The following is a 26,564-nucleotide window of genomic DNA, read 5'->3' as shown; positions in this document are numbered from 1 at the left end:
AAAAACTATAACAGATAAACCATTGTTTCAATGTAATGTGTCCTGGATCTTATGCTACTTTATACTTTTTTTTAAATTACATTTCAGAGAGAAATATTGTACTATGCACTTCACTACATTTATTTAAGAGCTATAGTCACTTTTCCAAATAAGATTTTACATACAAGATATGATCAATTGTTACAGATTGATTTATCACAGTTGTCAAGAATTTCTGTAAGTGGAGCAGCAGCAAAGACTGACTGATCATCTCAGTCATGTTATTTAAAGGAGCAAATCAGGTATAAGTTAGGTATAAGGTCTGTCACCTGTATTGTAAAGAAGAGCACATGAAAAAGCCTGTAGTTAGTTCCTAAGTGTGTGTGTGTGTGTGTGTGTGTGTGTGTGTGTGTGTGTGTGTGTGTGTGTGTGTGTGTGTGTGTGTGTGTGTGTGTGTGTTTGAGCATGCGTGTGTGTGAGTGCATGTGTGAAGAGGCAGGCAGACATGCTGACTGACAGTAGAAAGAGGATTTTCTTTCTGTTGCCCAGTGAGAAGCTAATCCCGAGCCAGTGTCCCCATCCCTCTCTCTCTCCCTCTGTGATCCCATCTCTGTTCTTCAGTCTGCTCTTACTCTGCAGATCGAGCCTCTCTGGACTGAACTGCAGGAAAGACACAGACCGTTTGCTGCCTCTACTCTTTCGATAACCCTCAGGTGAGTGGTCTCCCTCCTCATCTCTTGGTACTTGTTCTTGCAGGTCTTCTCTGTCTGTTTCCTGCCTCCATATGCTTGCATGCTTCCCCTGGAGAAGTAAAGTAGCTGTCAGAGCAGAAGTTTAGGCTGCCTTTAAACATTATTCACTTTTTGATCAGCTTTTTGATAACTTTTTGATAACATTTTGATCAGTTAGAGGCGTTGATTGTCCTCTGAAAATATTCTGAATGCATTTATATTGTTGTGAGAGTTTGCATAAAGAGCTGATTAGAACTGAATACACTCTAAATGTTTTTAATAATCTATAATATAAATTAAGTTTAGTATGCACACATCAAGAGCCTTTCTTCTTCCTCACTGATGGGTGAACCTTTACAGCACACTGTATAGCCTACACAGCAACCTCTTGCATTAGGGCCTCTTAATCTGCCTGATATTAACAGAGACCAGCCACCTGTCAATAACTGGTCCCTTTTATTTAATCTAATTAATATATAACAAGTGATCGTTCATCCTACATTCAACATCAGTTGATAAAATCTCTCCAAACAAAATCCATTCAAAATAACAAAACACTCTTCGTAATGTGTCTTTTCACGTTTAAGGAAAGGTCAAAAGGTTCATTACTTTCCCCTCTTCATTTAATCTTCTGGTCTCTTCTTCTCGTCTCTGATGGGAATCCCTCTAATCCTACCTTTTCTTTGAAGTGGCCTCTCACTCTTTAACCCCTCCCCCTATCCTTAATGTGACCCTTAAAACATCCTATACTGCCCCTCTCACCTCCACACTATCATCCTTCCTGTTGCTCCTTCTCCTTTCCAAGTATGTTTGATTCTTATTTTCAGTGAGAATTTCTCATGCATCCCTCTTTTCCCTTTTCTTCTTATAGACATCCACCTTGACTGTATTTTTTCCACAGCTCCTCTCAAACTCAATTTGCCCTCCTTTCCTTCTCTCTCTCTCTCTCTCTCTCTCTCTCTCTCTCTCTCTCTCTCTCTGTCTCTATTTTCTGCCTGCTTGTCTTGTGTAAGCTTAGTTGACCATCCCAGGATGTCAGCTGATGCCAGGCCAAAACTGGCACTTCAGCTTAACCTCATGACTGCTACTAACAATACCCTCTGTGTGTCTGCGTTTGTGTGTTTGAGTGTGTGTATGGTGTGTGTGAGCATTAGATTAGATTGGATTCAACTTTATTGTCATTGCACAAGTACTAGACAGTTAAATTTAGTTAAGCATCTAACCAGAAGTGCAAAGCAGTAAAGTGCAAAGTAATGCACATATGTACAACATTATATATATATATATATATATACTAGCAGGATATCTGCAGTGTGAACAGCTTTAACAGAATGAATGGACTGAGGTGGGAAAGGTGACTTTGACCCATAGCTCAAGACAGATATAGAATCTGTATTTGTATTATGGGTTTTAATCCAAAAATATTAATGAAAAGCCAATATAGGTCAACTCATGTGATTGGCAGATTTGATTTGATTTACATTATCAGGCTGACAGGTGTTAGAAGGGGCAATGAAATATTATATTAATCTGGCAGTAACTCTCTCAGTGTCCAATCACAAATCATCTGATCACCTGAGCTGGTGGCTCACCCAGAGTGACCAATTAGAAGGCTTCTGTCTGCTTCTAGAATAATCTCGTCACACAGACTGCAGGAGTATCTGTTACTGAAGCATTTAGCAATTAGTAGCCTAGTTTTGTCTGAGCATGTTCCTGTGAAGATGTGTGTTAATAGGTCTGAATGTAAAGAAGCACTGTGGCCACAGAGCAACAAAAACAAAAATAAAATGTTTTTCAAGTGTTGCAACATTGTCAACAGTCATTTAAATACAAAAGACACAACTACTGCTGCCTCCAAATATATATGTATTACTGCAATCCAAAAGATGAGATGCATTTTAAAGGCTTTAATTATTATAATAATCATAACAACCTCTCTGTTTTCACATTCATACACTTCCACAATGCAACAATCTCACTACTGTGAGATTTCTGAAGAGAAATACACAGTTGTGTTATAAAGTTGCACAACAAACACTCTGCTTGGATATTTACAGGTTGTTGGCTTTCTGCTCTCCTCTGTGCCTGCGGGCTGTCTGGTTTAACAATCTGATTCCCAATTATCTGAATGCCGTCTGTGACATTCAGGCAGGATGCTGCAGTAAAGTTCAAGCTTAGTTAAACTCAGTGTCAAATAAACATAAACACATAACCTGACATTTATAACTCCCTAATGAGACTATAACCAACTATTAATTAGTATGGATATTCACACTTTGGTGTTCAGTGGTAAACTCATGTTGTCACTGACTGAAACACGCATAGCACCTTACACTGGCAAAAAATTATAACTGAACTTTTTTGAGTAAATAAATAACACACAATAGAAAGTCACCTTTGCCCTCTCACCTTTTACCAGGTAATAACCCAGACCACGTAACCATGGCGAACTCTTTCACCCGAATGATGTCTGGCCGTAACACGGCAACGGCAGTGATGTTGGCCAGCGTAGGAGCTGGCACACTGGTCTCTGGATACCTCTTCAGTGACAGCACCGCTGCAGCTGAGAGGAAGAGGCTCTATCCACCCAGGTACGTGTGTGAGTGTGTATGTGTGTGGTGTTTCAATAATCACCTGCCAATAAGAGATACACGTGTGTGTTTTCTCTCTTTTGAATTTCAACAAGATGTTTGTCACCACAGAGAGGCCTTAGTCTATTAATGCATAAGTTCTTGGCAAAGTCTACCCCATGAATTATAGCAACTCACGTTAGCACATCTGAAAGATTGAATGATTAATGGACAAAATAAATATATATGTAGTTAAATATGTATTTTGAAAACTGTATGTATAAAATGTATGCTTATATTTCCATACTACTGAAGCACCATTAAAGTAAACTAAGTGTTTGGGAGGGTTACAGACTACACTATGTAAACAGCTTTACTATCGTGAACATGAAGGAAGAACCACATTTTAGATATATAAAGTAAAACAAACAACAATCAAACTAGGGGAGAGTGTGGGAGGTGGAGGTAGGTGCCACTGACTGGAAAAGAGGAGTTAGTTGATTGGGAGCTTCCTGAACCTAAGAAAAGAAGCCAGGTATACAAAAAACTACATTGGCCATAACACTTTGTTGATAACTTTCTACAGTGCTGATTTCCCTGACCTGAGGAAGCACAACAACTGTATGGCAGCTGCTCTGTCCCCATCCATATATGCACATCTGAGGGACAAGACAACACCCAGCAACTGGACCGTGGATCAATGCATTCAGACCGGGGTGGACAACCCTGGACACCCATTCATCAAGACTGTGGGCATGGTGGCTGGAGATGAGGAGAGCTACGAGGTTGGAGATTATGTTGTTGCAGTGAGTTGTTGTGTCCTCAGTCCTCATATTGGAGAAACTTAGTGTTTGATTTTTTTTCCATCAGGTGTTTGCTGAGCTCTTTGACCCTGTGATCAAGGACAGACACAATGGCTATGACCCTCGCACAATGAAGCACCCCACTGACCTGGATGCTTCCAAGGTTATACTTGCATTTATCTTCAGTCCTTTACATGATCTTATTCATCCATCAATTCCTATATCCACTCCTACATTTATATGACCTAGTACTTTCTGCTCCTCAGGTCACCTCAGGAGTGTTTGATGAACGCTACGTGTTATCATCTCGTGTCCGTACTGGTCGCAGCATCCGTGGACTGAGTCTGCCCCCTGCTTGCACACGCTCTGAGCGCCGTGAAGTGGAGCGTGTGGTTGTGACAGCTCTGTCTGGCCTGAAGGGAGACCTGGCGGGTCGCTACTACAGTCTGGGAGAGATGTCCGAGAGAGAGCAGCAGCAGCTTATTGATGTTAGTACACGCACGCGCGCACACACACACACACACACACACACACACACACACACCTGCAGACACACACACACACACACATACTTACTTACTTTTTTCTTTAATAACCGTTGCCATATAATGCCCCCTCCCTGATTCCTCTATCCCTTTACTGGCCTATCAGGAGCACTTCCTGTTTGATAAACCTGTGTCACCTCTGCTCACATCAGCTGGGATGGCCAGAGATTGGCCTGATGCTCGTGGGATCTGGTAAGACTAGGAGAAAATCAGTCTAGAAGAAGTACTGATGTTCTTGTGTCCTAGAGAACCTGAAAAAGTGGTAGTCATTGCATAATTTGCCTAGAGACAGTTTAGTTTAGAAACATAGTTTTTGAAGAGATATGACTCTCTTTTGGTTTGCTGAATGACAGAATTCACTGGTTTGTGCTGGGGACTACTGGATTTAGAGAGACAATAACACAAATAAGACAAAAAGCTTATTTGTGACAATATTTATTCCAAAACTTCATTTTAGCAACATAGCAGCGCCTAATTTGAATTCCTTAGGTACAAAGGGTTATTTAGGAAAGATTTTGGGAGTGCTGTCTGACGCCATTATGCAATTATGCATTATAGACTACCATACAGTTGGACAATTATGACTGGAGAGAAATGGATTATATAGTTGAATTAGATTACACTGTTTTTTAGTAAAATTATGTAAGAAGATTATGTGGAAAACACTGTGCCCCCATTGCTGCAAGGCTTAAAATCATAAAAAAAAACAACAAACAGGTTGAGACTCAATCACTGCTGGAATTCAATGTTTGAATGTTTTTTCCATTAGTTGTACCATACAGTAAACGCAATTTTTCCAACACATGTAGTGCATAATACATTGCTGGTAGTATCCCAAAAGCTCCTGCAGAACCAAAATAATAGGTTACTTTATCTCCTTTTTGAATGCCTGAAATACATTTTTCAAACAGATGTTCTGCACTGATCAAATGTCTCTCTCAAATTCAAAATGTCTTCTCTCATGCCTCCCCTCTTCCTTTACCTCAATAAATCCAACTTCAGGATCATTTCCTTTTTGATAAAGTAGTGCTGCTCCAACCCACACCTCCCCACCTGTGCCTTCATGACTCATGACAGGCCAGACACTGGAGGCATTTACTCTGCTGAATGTGACCGAAAAATATTTAATTGTCAAATTATTTAAATGCATCAGCAGATGTATATATGTGGATATCAAACCCCAGCTTTTAATTCTGCCTTCCTGATTGTCTCAGGCACAACAACGAGAAGAACTTTTTAATCTGGATCAATGAGGAGGACCACACAAGGATCATATCCATGGAGAAAGGTGGAAACATGAAGAGAGTGTTTGAAAGGTTCTGCAAGGGTCTTAAGCAGGTATGCATGTCTCTGTGTCTTCTTGCATCTTAATTTTAGTAATCATAATTAAGATCATTGCCTACAACACTGTATTAAAACTAGGCTATAACAGTAAAATACACAGTGGAATTAACTCACCAAAAATAAAGAAACAGGGCCGATCTGCTAAAATTGTGTGTTTTTCTATGTGCGTTCCAAAAATATAAACAGTTTTTTCTTGTAACTTTCAGGTGGAACATCTGATTCAGGAGAGAGGTTGGGAGTTCATGTGGAATGAGCGTTTGGGCTACATTCTCACCTGCCCCTCTAACCTCGGCACCGGACTCAGGGCTGGTGTGCATATTCGCCTGCCCTTCCTCAGCAGGGTAATGTGGGAAACACACTGGCAGTAAATGACAGCACACACAGGGACACGTATTCTTCCCCATGTTAGCTCTCATGTCTGAAATTGAGACTGATGTTTAATGTGATGTTTATGATCCAGGATCCTCGCTTCAAGAAGATCCTGGATAACCTGAGGCTACAGAAGAGAGGCACAGGAGGTGTTGATACAGCTGCAACTGGAGACACCGTTGACATCTCTAACCTCGACCGTCTGGGCAAGTCAGAGGTAAACACCTGAGGGGGAAGGCAGCAGCTGAAGTCAAAGTAGAAAAGAGCAGCAGGCTAAGAGAGTCAGACAGAGGAGTGCAGACATCCCCACAGGTGTGGGTTGTGAATGACCGAAACCCCTGCTGTTCTTTAATCTGTAATCCAGGCAGGGATGTGCCAGGTGAGGTTAAAAGACTTCTGTTTCCTGAGCTGAGCCTTTCATGCTGCACTTCCACACAGGCTGTGATGAAGGCCTCCAACAGGGACTGCCAATCAAAGGCTGTTAAAGGTCATAGATGGGTAAGGTCAGGATTATGGTTGTGGTTAGAGTCTACCAATAACACTCAAGCAGTGAAAGTCCTCCCTGAGGACTAAAGGCTCAACTTAAGAATCAGAAGTCCCCTGGTGTTAGTTGAACTTGCCAATGCTGCCAGAAGCCAGAACAAGGTTTTCTAGTTAGTAGACAACACACAGCAAATCACAGAGAATTTAAATTTAAAGTTACGGTCAATGGTTCTCCATGGAAATAGTGCGGTGTCGAAGTACTCAGTTGTAACTAATGATAAGTTACTAATATTTCAGGTAAGTAGAAGCATCGATACTTTAAAAAAAAGTAAAAAAATGTTTTATTCTTTGTGGCCATGAAAGCATTTCGACCACAAATGGTCTTTCTCAGGCGTCACTTTTGATATCCACTCAAAGTTAAATGGAGTAAAGTTAATTGTAAAAAGCTACTTCAGATAAAGTACAAAAGCTGGCTTTAAAACTATTTTCAGCAAAACCAGCTGATTTCACTTATTTGCACCCCTTCAACCTGAGAGAGGAACTAATCATCAAGAGTTAATAAAATCAAATGAAACACTCTGAGCCTCAGTGACACATCCTGGAGAACCACTGAGTTAGGTAATTGCGAGGACCATTGTAGATCATTTGCATGGATTTGAATGTAACCTGAACCTGTAACAACTATGTACATATTGGTCATGTGATTTTTGACACTAATTACTGTGTATCCACAGGTGGAGCTGGTACAATTAGTGATTGATGGCATAAACTACCTTATTGAATGTGAGAAGAGGCTGGAGAGGGGGCAGGACATCAAGATCCCCTCCCCCATCCCTCAGTTCAGAAAGTGAACTTCTCCTCTGCTGGGAATCATCGTATAGAGCAGGCGCTCCAACCGCTGGTCGCTAAAATGTTGGTCTTACAAGATATTCGTGGCATGTATAGCACTGTACCGACTTTCATGCACAATAAATTCATAACATGTACATGAATACTAAGCACAATAAACTCTCTTGAAGAACCGAGCAGTGTTATTGGCAGATGTTTTACCATTTTGGTGATGTTACAACCTCTGTGGTAGAAAAGTTACTTTAAACCTAAAATATGAATAGAACTAAGCTTGACAGCTGCAGTGGAAAGTACATTTACACAGGTAATATTATCAATACAATATTATCCAATATTTCATATTAAAAAAATCAAACATTAGAGGAAAGTCCAAAAATGAACATGTTATTAGCTCCACCTTGACCTGGCACAATACCAAAATCCTGCTTCCACACTGATGCCTTAGTATCAAGGGGGGGGCATTTTTCTGGAGTATCAGTACTTTGTACATTTTGCTGTCAGTACTTCTTCTTAAGTAGGGTTTTGAATGCAGTACATTTACTTGTAATAGAGTATTTTTACATTCTTATATTAGTATTTTTACTTAAGTATAATATCTAAATACCGTCACTTCTTGTGGATCAAATCCAACCAAGCCATATTCATTTTCCTTAAAAGCACACTGAAATGTGATAAACAAAATGTAAGATTAGATAAGAAACTATTTGCTTTCCATATTACTGGTAAACAAATACAAAACAAGATAATAAAAAAGAGATACAAACAGGAAAGAAAGCACAACTCAGATACACACAAAGTACAGGACACACTCACACTCAGACTTGTTGACCTCCCACTGCTCTCCTAGTTCCTTCTTTGGCTCAGACAGAGATGTAGTTATCAGGGCATGGCCGACTGCCAGACTTAATAAGATGGAGCTATATTGGACAATCATGTCACGACCTTTGCAATTAAGTACTGAACCCCTGCTTGTCCTGCACTATAACTCAATAACTAACAATGAATAAAAGTTGCTGCAGCAAATAGGTTCATATTCTTCTGATGATAAGATTGTTTATCTGTCTAGTAACTCTCAAAGAGAAAAAGAAAATACCATCAGGAATAAAAAAAAAAATGCCCAAGGGATGAATTACTCCTCAGCAACTGGTAGTTAACCTGACATTCAGACCTCACCTGCCTCCTGTACAAGGCCTTAATCCAGGGGTAACAGGCCAAGCTCATTACTGACAGACACCAGACAAACCAAACAGAGGTGGCTGCTTAATACTATAACTTAGCCACTTTCATCTCATTTTACATGCTTAGAGAAGGAGTAGTGGGGATTATACTTTATAAATAAAGGCATCCTGCCATGCGAAATTAGTGTTCTAATTATTTGTGTGAATGGTCCTTTTAAATCCTGCTACTCAGAGAGTCTTTCTGAGTTGCTCCTCCTTTGCTGGCAGCAGATTAATGACGTAGACCTATTAATGCTATTAGAGATCTACACTAAACAGCTCAAAGTGTGTGTGTATGAGTGTGTGTTAGCAAAGCGTTAATGCTCCAATTATTACATTCTGAAGGCGGACACTAAATTTGGATTTTCTGAGCAGGGATAGTGAATAGTCAGATCACTCTTCACAGAGAACCAATGTTGGTATTTAACTGGGATTTTAAACCACTTAAAGTGTATCATCAGCATATATGCAGTACTTCGAGGAAGCCCTCACGAGGCAATTTATACATCTATGATATTAATATTCTGCCAGGTCACTGCAGCTCTTTTTGGATGTATAAATACTGATTAGTGACACATTGACATCTGCAGGTGGGGCAGCTTCAGTCTCTCAGAAGTGTTTTGGTTAAATGACCTGCACAAATACAAGGACAAATATGCCGTTCAAACTCTTATTGACACTGGAATTCTTTAGTAAAGGGGATTAGGGATGAATAGATGGGACTGTAAACAGCCATGAACAAGTATAATAAATGAGCATGATACATTGTAATGGCTGGTGGACACTCCCCAATTGGAAACAAATGTATAAACAAATATTATTTGTCTTTTGGAACAAAACCAATGTTGTTAGGCTATAAAACATACAAGGAAGTTGGTAATGTTCATTTGACATAAGAGCTCCCACAAGCTTTCACTTGAAGAGTCAAAATGAGGCTGTGTGTCTCTTTGGTGTTCATCTCTATGTTGCTACCAGCAGGTAAGACCAAAGATGCTCATTTCAATCAGCACAGAATTTAATGCAGAAATTATTTTTGTCGGCTTATGTGAACATTTTGCATTCTCCTTTTGCTGCAGTGTGTGGGTTAAAGTGTTTCACCTGCTGGGGTGCAAACCCTGGCACCTGTAATCAGGTATGGACCTGTGCTGACCATTACGACCGCTGTTCCACCACCATTGGTAAGTTGAATTTTCTACCTCATGTGGCTTTAATGTTATATGTTCTATATAGTGTGATCTTTGCTTAGCCTTATGAACAACATGGTCTGACATTCTGTTACTGCTATTACAAATTGTAACTTATTTAATGGACCTTTTTCTGTTGCAGTTGCTGAAAATATGATCACCAAACAATGCATGAGAAGTGATATGTGCAATAATGTTTATTCTGATGGTGTCAGATGTTGTGCTGGAGACCTGTGTAATGGAGCAAAACACACTGGAGTCTTTGTCCCTCTCCTTTTAGGGCCCTTAGCCATCATTACACTCCTAATTTGAAGCTTACTGTCCTAATTTCTCGTCCTGTAAAAAATGGAATTTGCTGTGGTTCTTTGAGTGTTCAGAGGTGGTGAAAGCATAATCTTTTGAGGCAGTGGTGATCTCTGAAATTTTTCCTTACTTGAGGAAAACCTTTGAAATCTAAAATCCTAGTGAACTACTGAAGAAATTTAGCTTTTTGGACTGTATATCTGTAATTATTTGGAATATTAATAAAGTTTAATAATAATAAAAAGTCCTCTTATTTTTGACTCATTTCCACATTTAACAGATACTGTATATTTTTGGAATATGTATACATATAGCAAGTACCGAATATAAACTGGTGTTACAAAATAAATACCAATTTCTTTGAAAACACTGATGACAATTTTCCAATGTTCACTCATATTTAACAGCTTTGCCAGCTGTTTTTTTTGTTCTTTAAAAAAAATCTAATACATTCATAACTTCATTCATACAGGAAAACTGTAGCTAGTTTATTTATATAAGCTATATTTTAGAGGAAAGAACAACTTCAAATGGAAAGGATACATGCACAAAACTGTGTGTAATTAATAAAACTAGGCAGTAGAGGGCAGTATAGGAGAAATCTCAAGTTGGTACACAAACTCTAGGGTGGTGAAATAAAATATGTATCCTGTAACCAATCAACTCCATAACTATTTGTGTGTGTGTGTCAGTTTTTGGTTGTCAGAACATAACAAATGTTACACAAAATGTGTCATTAAAAGCTAGTTAAAAGTACTCAATCTGAAAAAAAAATCCTCTTGAGAGTCTTCCATTATTCATATGTTATTATGTAATAAGTGTTTTCATATAAGTGTTAGGATTAGGCACTTGTGTATTGTGTTTTGCATGTGAAAAAAGGAAAATGTAATATAATCATAATCTAGTTGAGTACAAAATAACAGCTGGAAAAGTAAGAAAATACTACATTAAAAGCTGCAGATCAATTTGTTAAAGTTTACAATCCTATGGCAGCCATGGGTCACAGTTTTATTTACTGGAGTAATTATATTGCAACTGTATAACTAATGGCCATTTTTTTAAAGTGTCATAACCAAGAAATTACCAATTGACCTTGTTTGCACTTCTGAAAGAGCAGATCAAGACTACAGCCAGCTGATTATCAGCTCTGATCTCTATTCAAAGTGGTTTATTACACAGTGACTGAATATAAATAAACATACACTCCTTTGTTCAGTGGCTCTTGAGGTAATGTGGTCTGCAAAATAAAAGGTAAAACAAATCAACTGGGGTTTAACCATTATGCAACAACTCCTCTATCCCTGTGTGTAAACTGTATTCATCACAGTCCACAGCAATCGAGAAGGTCATTCTCTGATGTTCGGTGGTTATAATAATACATTTAATAAAATATAATATTAAATTCTTTAATCACCACAAATGGACTTTGTATTATTCTAAAATGATCAATTAAGTTAATCTTTCAAACATAATCACACTAAAACACACATAAAACAATATTTTCTATGAGTCATGTCAATGCAAAATAGAGCTAATGCATACAGGACCTCCACTCTCAGTTACTGTAAATTCAGCTTGATGATCCTATTGTACATTACAGTAAATCACATATAAGTTTGTGCACAGCACGCTGTTTGTAATATGTTGTGATGTGTTTGCTCTGGGTCATTTGCTCATGTTAACTTGTGAAATAGACGTATTTAATGCTCTCAGTTAACACTCTCTCTAAGTTGTACACAGAACCACAGAGCTACATACATTAAACAATGGACAAGTATGTGTGTTTTCATCAATGAGTGTCCATTTATGGACGTAAATTATTATTATCTACATGTGTCTTGCAGTGAAGTAAAGTTGATTTATACTCTTTCCATCAGGCATGTAAAACATATTCTCTTGCATATCAGTGGGGGTTTATTTGCTGACTGTCCCACAAACCTCCAACATAAGCCAAGCTGTCAGGTAAAAAGATCATGCTGCTTGATTGGTCTGGCTGTTCTTACATATTAATCCTTACAACCATGTTATTTTTGATTGACTTGATTATATTATATAGAATATTAAATTTGATCTGCTGTATGTTTGCCAACACCAGATGTTGTACCAAATATATGGACAGGGTACTTTTTTCCCCCCATAATTACCATTTCTTGATGAATTATACTGATGTTATGCTAAAAGGAGATGATCTAGTCATGCATGCAGCAACAGCCAAAGGGCAGTAATTATAAATAGATCTCACTCAATCATCTAATGTATGTATAGCAATAATCCTTAACAGGCAAAAACATCACCGGATTGAACTGAATTGAACTAAAGTGTTAAAAGTAATTAGCTGTAAGTAACAGGTCTACTTTTATTTGCAATCATTTCAAGCATCAACTCAGATCACAGTTGTTTTGTCCCTGATATTTTATAGTTTGCATTCATTACAGGCATTGTTCACATTAAGTAGTCCATGGCTTCAGTTTGCGTGAAAAAATGTTATCTTAACCAAAAGAATTATGACTATGAAAACATGATCCAGGTTGTAAAAAGCCTGAAGTTTGAACAATAACAACACCTGGATTCGTACTGTTCATGCCACTGAAAACACATGTTTTTCACTATGGGAACATGGCAGGTCACACATATGTGACAATGACAATACTATTCAGCAACAACTTTGTGATCACTTTCCAAATGTTTTTTTTATTTTATTTTATTTAATGGATAGTGACATCTGAAGAGTGAAAGGAAAAGGGGGAGAGAAAGAGGGGATGACACGTGGCAAAGGGTCACAGATCGGACTCAAACCCTGGGCTGCTGCAGTGGGGCCTTGGTGCATGGGGCTCCAGCTCTACCAGGTGAGCTTTCAGAGCGCCCATCATTATGTTTTAAGCTCCTCTCCTGTGGAATCAGCTTCCAGTTGTGGTTCGGGAGGTAGACACCCTCACCACATTCAAGAGTAGGCTTAAGACATTCCTCTTTGATAAAGCTTATAGTTAGGGCTGTATCAGGTGAGTCCTGAACCATCCCTTAGTTATGCTGCTATAGGCCTAGACTATCAGGGAATTTCAAATGGTGCACTGAGCTCCACTCTTCCTCTCTCTTTCTGCACTCATTCATGTCCCATTAATGCATGTTACTAACTGTGCACCTGTCTGTCTGTCTCTCTCTCTGTCTCTGTCTGTCTGTCTGTCTGTCTGTCTGTCTGTCTCTGTCTCTGTCTGTCTGTCTGTCTGTCTCTCTCTCTCTCTCTCTCTCTCTCTCTCTCTCTCTCTCTCTCTCTCTCTCTCTCACCCCAACTGGTCGACAGATGACCACCCACCTAGAGCCGAAGGATCTGTCCTAGGTTTCTGCCTTTTAACAGGCAGTTTTTCCTTGCCCTTGTCGCCAAGTTCTTGCTCATGGTGGTACTGTTGGGTCTCTGTAAATAACGTTATAAAGAGTTCGGTCTAGACCTGCTATATTTGAAATATGTCCTGAGATAACTTCTGTTATGAATTGGTGCTATACAAATAAAATTGAATTGAATTGAATTGAAGTATACAAATGTTGAGGAACAAGTCAGTTATGAATGCTGAAACCTTTGTGCAGTAGATGGTGTTAGTTTGATATTAGCCTTGACTATGGGGAGGGAGTCAGTTATGTTTAACATGCATAGTAAAGTTATTTAATCTAATCTTGGACACTGAAAACATACTTTATAGTTTATTCTTCATTTCACATTCCCCAGACAATATTTTGCGCATACCTGCACAAAGTCTAAGCTCTTTCATTTAAAATAACAGCTGATTGTCTTTTTCCATATGTTACTGTCAATTTTAGATTTTTCTATTTATGCTTCTTGACTTGCAGTACTTGCTTTCATCTTTATTTATATTTTTCTCATACTATGTTTATTGTCATGCACCAACATATGAAGACAAATTCATTGTATGTAATAAACTCTGATTCTGATTTTGATTCAAAAGAAGTTATACCCTCAGACTCAGACCTTATGAAGTCTGATTGATGATTCCCTCATGAAACATGTTCAATGTTACTAAGTGAAACCTAAAGCGTAAAAGGCCAAAACAAACTATCATAGAAAATATACTGATGGAGAAAAGCTCTTTGGAAAGAAATAATAAATAATAAAATAATGACATAGAACAGAAGTAACAGATTTCAGTCTAGTGTGAATAATATCTTAAATAAACATCATTTCCTATTTCAGTTATTTCAAAGTTATTAATAAAGCAAGCATGTCTCTTTCTGTACTGGGTCCCATCTCATCCACAAGGACTTGTGACCTGTTTGACCTGAGAAGCGACAAACTCATTTCAAATCCACCATCACAGACCACTATAAATACATTACAGAGTATTCAAGACTGCTGTGCCCAGTGCCAGAAACAAATAATCAGACTTTATCCCTTTCGATGGCATCCGAAGTGTGTTTCATTCTCTAATGAAGACTGAAAATTGCAACACACAGAGCGAAAAAAGACATCCGCTGGTTAATTGAATCATCACGGTTGAGCAGGTTTGAGATTAATTCCACGTAAGGAGAAGATCAAAAGCGAGCCAGTTAGAAGGATGTCGAGGGGAATAAGAGCACTGAGGCTTGTGGGATAATCCCATTAAGAGCTGCACATTCATTCAGGCTAAGGATCCACAACTGTACAGTATGTAATAGATTAGAACTCAACAGTCAGTGATGGAGAGGGGTCAATAGCAAACCTGTACTCTCACAGTTTTAGAAAATGGTGGCGTATTATGTGCTCTCAGTATTAAGCCTTTTTTAATTATGATTTTGAGCAATGACCAACCACTACAAGAGCTATTTCAGAGTTTGTCTCTGGAACAGATTGGATTACAAAAAATGAGAGACATGCATGCGTCATTGCTTAATACTGATTGCCAAGGACATTTTTTAATACATTGGATTACACATACACATTTACATTGTACATATACACACATGTATATGCAGGGTATATGTAAATGGCATCTTCTCTGACTACACTGCAAGCATTTGATCTAAAATTAGACTTTTTCAGGGAGTCTTGGTTTAAAAGTGCATGTGTCTGTGCATGAATATTAACATTTCTGTGTTGTCACAGAAACAAACTCTTCATTGGCAAGGTCATCCATTCAATGTCCAAATAGCAGCACAGCATTTATCATATTATTTTCAAATTATTATGTATCCAAACCGTGCACCATTGATATAGGACAGCAAATGCCTGCAATTTAAACAAGATTAGGAGTCCATAGATATGCTAGCAGTTATGTGAGTCTTAAGCACAGTGGTGCTTGAGCTAAATGTAAATGTTAGCATGCTAACATGCTCACAATAACAATGCTAACATGCTGCTATTAACCGGGTATAATGTATGCTAACATTTGTTAATTAGAATTTAACACAAAGTACAGTGGAGGCTAATGGAAATCGGGATTACGTAATCAGATTATAAAAAATAAGTAACGATAATCATCCAAGACTGACTACATTTCAAAATAATCTGACCCATCCTGAATATCTGTACCAAATAGCATAGCAATCCATCCAGTAGTTATGGAGATATTTCATTTAAAACAACATATGTCCACCTCATGGTTGCACTACATGACAAGTCAGAGGAGGACCACCACCAAAATCATCCCTTCTGGGGACCATGAATGTCTGCACAAAATTTGATGGCAATCAACCCAATAGTTGCTGAGATGCCAAAGTGGAGTCAATAGTTAAAAAAAGCAAGATTGTAAACCTCTTGACCAACCAATCTCTGCTCCCTCAACAGACGCACTAATTAAAACCAGCAACATTGCTCAAGACAACTCATGGCTACATAAATGTCATATGGTTTAATAACTACATCTCCTGTCTCTTAAATAAACATGAATAACCCAGTTCCACACTATCATCTATTGTATTTAGTGCTGGACTAGACTGAAGAGCATTCCCATGTTTTCAGATCTCAAGAACATAACATAGTTGTGGGTGAAATGGACGGATCCTGCAGAAGCATCCTAATAAAACAAACACCAAGTGAACATGCAGTTCTGTAATGAATTGGAATAATTCTTGTAAAAACAGAGTGACTCAAAAAAGCAGAACATTAAAAATGCTTCATCATGCAAGTCATATTTATTTTCAAATTGTCAAGGCAATATAAACAGAAGAGACAGCAGCAATGTAAAACCTCCCAAAGAACAAGAGATGGAGGAACAAACTGATATTAGAACAACAGAGGGAAGGTTTGAAATCAATGCTCTTGCCAAGAAATATAATGCATCACAGATTTTCTTGACAAATTACTAAAAAGAAAACAATTAAATCCACCATCATCCATAAATTTGAGATGAATTAAAAATTCCTCAAATAAATACACTAGGATCAAAGCTAACATAATAAGGACACTAAATAAAATATTTGGCCAAAACAATACAAAATATTTATTGACTTCATTTGTCAAATTGGTGTATTTACAGAGAGATGGATGATTGTGTGTCTGTGTGTGATCTCATTCCACAGCGCAGAAGTTATCCAGACTGTTCTCCCGGGTCTTGGGGAGCTCATGGTGTTCCAGTAGTCGGTACTGGAAGGAAACACGGTTGATATAGTTCCCACTGGACACCAGCCTCACCACCGAGTTATCACAACCAATCTTCATCTGGGCTGAAGGGACAAGGAGAAAAACAGATGCTTTATACTGGAGCACATACAGAGCATTCTTGTTCTCTAGCCAGCCCTTCTTATCCTGGTTATGACAAGTGTATGTGTCTTTGTTCTGTGTGTGAAGCGTTTTGAATTGCATGAACCCACCCAGATCATGGTAAATCTATAAAGACAGTATGACATATTACAATTCAAAATGTGTAGGACCACTACCACAAATGACGATTTTTTTCAGAAATTATGGGAATTTATTTGTGTTTATTTTCGTAATACTGAAATTAGGTGAAAATCACGTTGTAAAATGTATTACAAATGTTTTGTGATTTCACCATGTGCGATGTTCTTATTTTGAAGGACTCATCTGCAGCAGCATTTCTATTATTAAAAGCATATTCGGATCTGTCCTCACCGTGACCCTGCTGCGTTAACACTGTGCTGAACAGTGTTTTGATGTGTGGGACCATAATATGCTGGAATTTAGTTTAAATGCTTTTTTTTCAATACACAAGGTTCCAAACTGTGTTTAAAAATGCAGTGTAATCCATCAAACTAAAAGATGGTGAGCCTAGCATAGCGTAGCACAGTATAGTCCTTGTCCAATACAAGTTGTCACTGTTCTAATGGAAACCTGTTGTTAAAAATCACAGATTCACAGTGGAGGTAAACTAGAGGAGCTCAGACTCACCGAGCCCACTGAGGGAGAAACACAGGTCAGCCACAGGGAACATCTTAGAGGTGTCCACCCCATTCCCCCCTAGCAGCTCCACATAGTCACCTGACCCCGAACAGCCCGACCACACCTGCCTCTGTAAAATATTAACAACAAAATATTATAGTGCTGAAGTGCTGTGGAGTTTTTGAACATGTGGCAGTGTGGAGCAATATGTTGACAATCAGATCCCTGTTTGGTTTGGATGTCGCATCTAATAGCACATGCACAAGGACGCACATGTGATGCAACACATACTCCTCCTGGCTAGAGAGGTTGGTGTCGAATATAACCCGTAAAATACAAGGATGTTATGTTACGTTATTCCACTGATCAATCAGTTGGTGGCTGTAATGTGGCAAAATAATATATAACTATGCAAAGCAAGAAAAGGGAAAGGAAAAGGAGTGTTAGCCAACATATAAAGCAAGAGTTAAGATGCTGGTTACAAAGAATTAACAAAATCAACTGTTTAGTAAGAAGAAAACGCATTATAACCTTGCTGGTTGTTCCGACACATTCAGAATCATTACCACTTTTGCCCTTATCATTTAAAAGGCTGCTGTAAATGTTTGATGATTAGTCGACTAATGGCTTGAACTAACAACTGCTAGTTGACAGAAAATCTTGAGTCGGGGACAGCCCTATAACACATGTGTCAGGTCTCAATGTGCTGGTGAGAAATACTGAAAGGAAACCCCACAGGGTATCTTTAATTTCCAGCTTGGTCTGCATGCTGTCAGTTAATGGTAGTATTAATTAGCATAATAATCATAGACACAGTTTTATTGTATAGACAGTACTCTGATATTCTGTTGTTCAGAATCTTGCTTTATAGCCTAAGGCTAAAGGGTACCTCAAGTTTCATCATATTTATCATCTATGCTCCTCTTTTATTACATATATTTTGAAAAAATACAATGAAATGCAGCTGTATTTGCCTGTACAATTTCATCTTTGAAATTGTAACACTTGACTTTGGAACACTTACAACTTTCCTCAACATCTGAGTAGAAATGTCAGGTTATTGTATTTGGCCCAGCAAATGCAGGACTTGCAGTTTGTCATAATGTCAGCAGTCTGGCAGCCGCTGTCAGACCAGCTGCCAACATCTTCAGGACTCGTTTTGTTTTGTTCAGTCTTTTTATAAACATGATTTACACCATTTCTGTCCTTCTCTAACTTAAAGAGATTTGGACTTCATGTGGTGTCTATTACTGAATGTTTTTGGAGCTGTATTTTCTAACCATTAAGTATATATTAATTACATTTCAATACTTGAAATGTTTATGTAATATTCTGTTCACATGTGATTCTTGGATTTACGTTACATGTTGCAGCTTTGTAAACATGATTAATCCGATTTAAAGGTTCTCTTCAACTTCAACTTTTAACTACTACGCACTTACTGGTTGTTGTAGTTGTCACAGTACCAGAAATTGCAGTGATAGCAATGTAAATAGGTTTATTATTATTTCCTCTTGTTGTAACTTTTTGTATTCTTAGATGGTATTTGGTAATGTTTTTAAAGGGGGCAGAGCAAACAAATCGTGAACACAACACGGTAAACTTGTCAGCAAACAGTTGCTTATTTACACATCCAGCAGTTATGGAGCAACAATATAATTCGTATGGAGTCGTGTTTGTGTCCACCTGATTAATGTACGTCGAATATTCACTCTCTTTTAGCTTTGTTTTGGTCTCTACTAACTCTTAAGAGAAATATTTGTTTCTTTAGCTGCTAAAGCGGCTATGTTCTCCCAATAAAGCTCCGTAAAGCTGAGCGGAGCTGCAGATTAAGGTGATAATTTTTCTGTAGGTTGATCAATACGAGCACATTGTAATTTTATATATTCTTACTACTTATCTGTACTACAAAACTACAATAAACTTATTCCATCACATTATACATCAGAAACTTCTCTATAGAATATTCAATAAGAGGGGTTAAACATGTACTAATTGTCATGATTAATGCTCGGTTTTGCTCATAAGAGTAGCTGATTGAAGCCCCTACATAGCTATTGTTCACTCACACAGGTGTTTTCACTTAATTATCCTAATTAGACCTTTTGCCAAGGAAGTCTAATTAGACTTTGTTGCACCTCTTAGAGCAGAACAACTGCTGACAACAGAATCACTCAAAACACCAGTGCAGCTCTGCAAACTATTTGCCAAACAGAACATTGGTCTTGGACAACTCTCAAAAATCCTGGATTATTTACAATAACAATATTTTTAGAAGTTCACTGCCCATGTTTTGCAGTTTCTACGGTATCCACGCATGGCAAATAGGCTACAATATGGATAAGGTCAAAATAGGGCAAATATGCGTATTGCTTTCTTGTCAAGAGTTACATTAGAAGATTGATACAACTCTGTCCGTATGGTGACATATAAAATATAGTATAAATATATAGCTGGAGCCAGAAGACAGTTAGCTTAGCTCATATGAGCATAAAGACAGGAAACAGCTAGGCTAGCTCTGTCCAAAAGTAGAGATTGTCATTTTTACACCTCAGTATTTTTGCGGATTAAACGAAAGAGATATAACATGTTATTTAGAAATCCTTTTTGCTACATTACATACAGACAGAGCCAGGCTAACGGACAGACAGAAGACTCAAACTCTTGGCAAGAATGCAATTAAGCATATGTCAAAAAATATAGACAAATCTTACAGCAATAAATAAAATAAAAAAAATAAAAATGTTCATTATACATATATATCACTTAACCCTACTTTCTGAGTTTTTATGAAAATATTTAAAGTGCAAACAGTATTGCAGGAATTTTTCAGGGAAAAAAAAGTAGATAAATAATAACGATCCAGATGATACTAGACCTATAGTCTGATCATCAGACTGATTTGCCATATTGTTTCACTTCAGTGGACTTGTACCAGACGTCTCATCATGCCTACTAATCTCTGATTGGTCAGTTGTTTCTCTATCTGGTGGAAACAGCCATCAGTGAGAACAGCACCAGACTGCAGAATAGTTAAATGGGATTAGTTTTGACCAGAGGCTGGTGGATCTTAATGGTGAACTGAAATTTTTCAACAAGATTATGTCAAGATGTAATGACATAAAGGCTCATTTTATTACAATGGCTGGTACACTGACAAATACATGCATCATGACATTTGGCACTAGCATGGTTAGAGTAAAGGGCCACTGTCTCTTCAAAGAACCACAATTCTGTAAGTTTTCAGTAGTAAGTTAAATAACTTGATGTTTGTCTGTCTTTGTGTCTTTGTGTGTGTGTGTGTGTGTGTGTGTGTGTGTGTGTGTGTGTGTTTCACCTGTGGGCTGAGCTCATTGCTTTTGGCCTGCCCCAGGCTGAGTTCGGTCAGTCGGATCTCCACAGGGTAGATGATGGAGAAACTGCAGTTCCTGCGCTGGTGTGGCATCACCATGGTGAAACTGCCCTCTGGACTCTGAGACATGATGTTGCAGGCTTTACACACACACACACACACACACACACACACACACACACACACACACACACACACACACACACACACACACACACACACCGGAGGAGAGGTTTCGAATTAACAGTTCCCCCATCACCAGAGAAACTCATTACTGACACCTCATGTCACAAATTGGACATAATCAAGGCTGACTGCGGGCAGGGGACACAATTAGGGCTGAGCATGAAAATCCAATTCCAGTTCTGATGACAAAGATAAGAAAATAATGAAATTTGAATTGATAACAGTATGGTAGACTAGACAGACACCAACAGGAGTCGGAACACTTTACTCCTGTGGTCATGTTGTTCATTTAGAGACATTTTCATGGCGAAGGAGCTGTGCCAATCAAAGCTGAGGAGAGATTGTTAGAATAAATAATATGGAGTGTTAATTATTCTGCAAGTGCAAGATTTGAGTAGATTAATGACTTTACTCTCTTGTGTATGTGTATCTTTTAGAACTTAAACAGTCATATTGACAAAAGAACAGAATGAGTAAAAAAAAGAAATCTGCTTTTATACTTTTATAAAACATATTAGTGTCCCTCATCGTGGCATTGCTGCATTTCTTGTTATTTATTAGCCAAGAAGGGTCTACCTTCATGTTGAGGTACATAACAGATTTACTGTTGCTAATGTATGTATTATAGATATATAGGTTTATGGTCAGTTGTGGTTAATGAATCAATATATGAATAAAACCTCACACATTGGCCTGAGATTTATGCTGTCTCCCTATAGATAATCCATTCAAACTCCTCTTTTTTTGTGTCAGTGCTCTTTCTTTGTCCGTCTCTGTCTTGGTGATTGTTATGATGCTTGACACAGTGTTAACACCGTGTTTGTCAAGCAGCTGGAAAACAGGTGCATCCCTCTCATTCAATCTCTTCCTGTCGCTCTCGGCCTTGATTAATGCTCGACCAAGCGCAAATGACCAGGAAGAACACACATGCATGCACACAAGCAAGTACCATAAAGTCTAGACCTCATTTAAAAACACCAATTTGGAAATAAAAAACACAAATCTAATTTAGATGCCTGGCCTCGGTCCTTGTTAACATTTTTTTTTCTTCTTCTTTACGTTTCTTTTTGCCTACGATTTAGTTTTATTTGCATGGATGTTGTTTCTGTTTATTTTGCTTTTAGACTTTTTATCCCTCAAGTGACTTCAAGGACATGAAGCAGGACTCACGGAAGGGGTTGTGTAGCTTTTTGACAGCAAGGGTGAAGCCGCTGTCGGGGCTGTGAATGCGGAAGAAGATCATGGCGACGTTCTGAGAGGAGCGGCTGGTGGCTCCCGGTGCTGTGGAGGAGCAGTAGTCTGTGTAGCGCTGGTGTAGAGGGAGCTGGTGGTCCTGCCTGCTGGGGAACTTCTCTCCCTTCAGAACCCATCCGTCAAACACCTGTAGGGGGCATATAAATGATGTTGAGCAAATATAAATTTTGCCAGGTTTCAACAAGAAAATATATTCAATAGAAAGTTTTGAGCACATAAAGCCAAAGATGAAGATTATTTATTCCACTACCTGTGCACATAAACAATCTGGAGCCAACTATGACAAAAGTATGACAATCTATCAGTTTTGTGTAGGAAGACTGGTAAAAACGTTGCAAAGACATTTCCTATTTAAATACAGTCAGATGTAAACATGTTAGAGAATAAAATTTGTTCAGCTAAATTTTTTTTCCCAAGGATGAATATATTGTAGCTGACTTGAAATAGAATATAAATGGAGTACATCAGTTGTACTGTATAATGACTGAGTTGATCAATAACTGTCTTTGAATAACAAATATTTAATAGCTAATTAAGATAAAGTTAACATAAGGCAACATTACTTTACTTAATGTGTATTTTCTAATGCTATTTGTCCAATATGATTTACCACACCATCTACACTGCTGTGTTCTGTGTTGTGAATCATATTGAATTACAACCATAATCCAACATGAATTTTGTTCTATAAATATTCTGTAAATCTCATTTATTCAGAAAAACTAAGCAGTGTGCTGCTTGGGTGTTTTAAGCATCTTTCTCCTACTAAAAGACACTGTGCAGGTCACATACAACTGCTGTTTCGGTTTCCAGATGACACCTTGACCATCCTGCAAACCCAGTCGTTTGAGTTAAGCAGTCTTTCTTTCTGCAGTGCCTTTTACCACTTTGGCCCACATGGACTGAAACTGCCATGTAACTGGCAAGCTTGGCTTCAGAACTAAAGCCTCCTCTTCCCACACTTGCTCTGGGTAATGTGACCAATGCAGAGAGGATCCAGTGTGGTGTTTGGCCCTTAAACACTGCCTTAACCCTGTTTGGATTTTAATCAAACAGAAGCACATGAAATAGAATTCAGGGTTTAAATGGCAAAGCCCCGAACTTCCTGTCTTCCTCTCACAGAGGGGTTGGTGATGTGTGGGTGTTGTTTCTGATGAGTGGAGCCAACCTTGATGAAGTCTCCAGCGCTGCAGTCAATATTGACGTCAGACAGCTCCAGACTGATGACCTCACTTGGCTCAGCGATGATGAAAGCAGCACAGGCCAGTTGAGGCTGAGACGCCACAAAGGTGAAGTAGCCATCAGTGGCCAGCATGTCCAAACATCCTACAAACCACACGCATGTTCTTTATTCATAATGACAGAGGAGGGATTCACAAAACACTTTTTCACTCTGTTCCTGAACACAAGCAAACACAGAGGCTTTAATGGGATATAAAACAATTGGTCATGAAATCAGAGTATGATGGTAATCAGCTTTATGATCAAACATAACAAGTCTTCCAGTAGGTGCAGTATTATGTGCAATAAAGATGTAGTCATGGATGTATTCAGTGATTTTAATTGATTGGTAGATAGAGTATTAAATATGTTCTACATGCCTGGTCACTAGAGCTGCAATGAACAATGAACATCTTAAAGCTGAATGCTTTAAATTCATCACTTTTAATTAAAGGGTTTATTTGTTGTTTGCTGAGTCGGTAAACAATGTTAAGTATAATCAGATATTGAATAAAGCCATTGTTTACTGCTGCACTTACTGAGAGGTCGACGGAAAATAAAATCCTCTGATTCTCTTTTCTGGTCCAAAGTGAGCAGAGAATATAATCCATCTGAAGCTTCGTTGTCCTGAATAAAAAAATAAATAAATACATGATAGAAATAAACGTCAATTTCTAGGTTCCAGCTGTACTCGAAGAAACTTTATAGACCTCACTTTAACCTGTCTGACTTAAAGTGAAGCAATGTGGAATTATTGATTAACGATCAAAAGTCTCACCTCAATGTAGCGACTGAGCCCCATCCTTGATGAGAGGGAGATGAGGAAGAGGAACAGCTGTGTGCGCAGAGCCACCGACATACTGAAGTGCGTCTCTGAGTGAAGTGTTTCCTGAAGCAGAGGGGAAATAACGGCGCTGGCTGAGAGGAGGCAGCTTTTATAGCTGCACAGACAGACAGGCAGGCCTACATCAGAGGGTCACTGAAAAACACTGAGCCGTGCGTTCTACAGTCAATTTAATCATGTGTGAAACCCTGTCAGTCTTACCGGCATTAGGGCACTTAAATATGCTTGGCTGTGTAGGGACTAATAATAACTGCGCATAAAAAGAAATCTCATCAAAAGTCATAATGTAAACATGCAAAATTTCATAAAATTGTGATAGCAGCATGATAATTCTTAGTTAGCCCATTGCATCGTGTGATGGTTATTACATTATGGTGGCACTTATTCATGAAACATAGAGCTAACATGTCAAATACTGAAATAAAATAAAACATCTAGAACCCCTAACCAAAAAAAAAAGCACATGTGAACTTTTTAGACTGAACAGATTTCACATCTGATAAAAAAAACTTAATATTATATGTGAATGTCTTTGAACATCTGTCCATTAATACTTTATTTGTAGATGAATGGGGATTGCCCCTGTAATGATATAATAAAGTCACATATGGGCTGATACCCTGCCATGACCTGGATACAGTTCCCAACAGCAGCCTGGTCAAGCCTCTGGACCAGCATCTTGCAGTGTTTGTGAATGGGAAGCCAGTGAGGGATCACGGGGCAGTGGCCTACATTTTAGAGAAGCTGGCTTGTGACTGGTGTAAGTTGCCACTTCAGTCCCCTGTGAGGTACAGGTCTAATACCCATAGACCCTGTTTTCAGAAAGCTCTAGTGTTGGATTAAATTGTTGTTAATTCCCATTGTGTACCGTGATTAGATTGCCTCACATGGCGTAGACTATCTTCTGTCTCTACTGTTGAACATGGAGCCAGCTGTTCCTCATGTTGCCTATGATCTCCTGCTCTCTTCTCTCTCTCTGCTGTCAGGTCAGTGTCTTGTGGCTTCTGCATAAATCAGTTAAATTGCCAACTTCTGATTCACTGTGCTGGTTATTGGCATGAGCAATAGAGAAATCATGGAAAGGTTTTTGTGATCTGTCTTTCTAAACTAAGAGTTCAGAGCAGATGGATGGATACTCTGGCAGTAAAAGCCAATCAACAAATCTGATTCGCTGCTTCATACAAGCAACACAGACAGACAGTGTGGTAACACCAACTCAAGCACTCAATGATAATGACATGTTTAGTCCAGAGGTGTTGAGGTGTTGGGTTTATTCTTTATTCTTTGGCACTTTATTCCATAGCACAGTATTAAGACAAAAGAGAATCATATATTGCACAACACGGAGAGCAAAAAGGACCACAATATAGATATAGGAAAGGAAAAAGTGAGAAAGAGTTGGAGAGTGAGAGAGAGAGAGAGAGACAGAGAGAGAGAGAGAGAGAGAGAGAGAGAGAGAGAGAAGGAGAGAGGCTGTGATGTAATTTGGTTTGTAGTGACATAGCAAATTCATTTAGATGAGACTAATTGTGAGTGTCCACACTGCCATTGAGAAAGGTCAAACACATAACTGAGTGTAAGAGATGATGATCATCCTGTCAGTGTTCATACACTCTTCTGATACAACAAGAGACTCTGTGTGAAACCGCAATTATTTTTAACTAATAACAGCTGACATTTTCTCATAGTGATGAAGGTCTATGACGCCATACACAGGACTAGAGACCGAAAAACTAAAACAATAATGAACATAATAATTAACATTTGATGTAGCAGCCGCTCAGACTGTTGTCTTACAATGCTGATGACCTATTCAAGGTGTATTACTTTCATTTAAAAGCCACTGGTAATAATGAGTTGTCTTACAAAGTCCTTGAATTAAGAAGATGTCTAAACCTATTAGCCAGAGTCTTGGTGCTACAGTGTGTTTTTCTAATGTAAATGACAGTAGAGGAAAAGGAAAATGTTGGCAAAATGCTAGATGGTGTGTGTGTGTGTGTGTGTGT

At 38.5% G+C, this 26,564-nt stretch overlaps 2 protein-coding genes and 1 long non-coding RNA gene across 3 annotated transcripts; 2 read left to right on the top strand and 1 right to left on the bottom strand.

The window, feature by feature from the left end:
* Window positions 1-524: 524 nt before the first annotated feature.
* LOC127376534 (creatine kinase U-type, mitochondrial-like) lies at window positions 525-7,849 on the top strand. The gene is made up of 10 exons (XM_051423517.1): window positions 525-692; window positions 3,130-3,301; window positions 3,867-4,065; window positions 4,151-4,246; window positions 4,350-4,571; window positions 4,735-4,820; window positions 5,843-5,966; window positions 6,179-6,313; window positions 6,433-6,558; window positions 7,559-7,849. Exons 2-10 carry the CDS (start codon window positions 3,153-3,155, stop codon window positions 7,673-7,675), a joined length of 1,254 nt encoding a protein of 417 aa, XP_051279477.1. The 5' UTR covers window positions 525-692; window positions 3,130-3,152; the 3' UTR covers window positions 7,676-7,849.
* Window positions 7,850-9,788: 1,939 nt separating this feature from the next.
* LOC127376564 (uncharacterized) lies at window positions 9,789-10,588 on the top strand. The gene is made up of 3 exons (XR_007887532.1): window positions 9,789-9,868; window positions 9,967-10,068; window positions 10,217-10,588. It is a non-coding gene; the product is annotated as an uncharacterized LOC127376564 (long non-coding RNA).
* Window positions 10,589-16,475: 5,887 nt separating this feature from the next.
* Window positions 16,476-24,617, bottom strand: LOC127376547 (corticotropin-releasing factor-binding protein-like). Its single transcript, XM_051423534.1, has 7 exons — window positions 24,493-24,617; window positions 24,254-24,341; window positions 23,662-23,819; window positions 22,410-22,620; window positions 21,039-21,193; window positions 17,711-17,831; window positions 16,476-17,025 (listed from the first exon to the last, which is right to left on the bottom strand). The coding sequence occupies exons 1-7, from the start codon at window positions 24,571-24,573 to the stop codon at window positions 16,871-16,873; spliced, it is 969 nt and encodes a 322-aa protein (XP_051279494.1). The 5' UTR covers window positions 24,574-24,617; the 3' UTR covers window positions 16,476-16,870.
* Window positions 24,618-26,564: the final 1,947 nt, after the last annotated feature.

The sequence above is a fragment of the Dicentrarchus labrax genome, unplaced genomic scaffold (genome assembly GCF_905237075.1).
Source record: "Dicentrarchus labrax unplaced genomic scaffold, dlabrax2021, whole genome shotgun sequence".
In the NCBI taxonomy this organism is placed as follows: domain Eukaryota; kingdom Metazoa; phylum Chordata; class Actinopteri; family Moronidae; genus Dicentrarchus; species Dicentrarchus labrax.
This window is presented reverse-complemented; position numbering and strand designations above follow the sequence as displayed.

Excerpts from the sequence above, each read along its gene's own strand:
- LOC127376534 (XM_051423517.1), top strand. The coding sequence starts at position 3,153 with ATGGCGAACTCTTTCACCCGAATGATGTCTGGCCGTAACACGGCAACG. Across the intron at positions 3,302-3,866 it reads AAGAGGCTCTATCCACCCAG|TGCTGATTTCCCTGACCTGA; the intron begins GTACGTGTGTGA and ends AACTTTCTACAG. Across the intron at positions 6,314-6,432 it reads GCCTGCCCTTCCTCAGCAGG|GATCCTCGCTTCAAGAAGAT; the intron begins GTAATGTGGGAA and ends TTTATGATCCAG.
- LOC127376547 (XM_051423534.1), bottom strand. The coding sequence starts at position 24,573 with ATGTCGGTGGCTCTGCGCACACAGCTGTTCCTCTTCCTCATCTCCCTC. Across the intron at positions 23,820-24,253 it reads TATTTTCCGTCGACCTCTCA|GATGTTTGGACATGCTGGCC; the intron begins GTAAGTGCAGCA and ends TGTGGTTTGTAG. Across the intron at positions 22,621-23,661 it reads GCGCTGGAGACTTCATCAAG|GTGTTTGACGGATGGGTTCT; the intron begins GTTGGCTCCACT and ends TGCCCCCTACAG.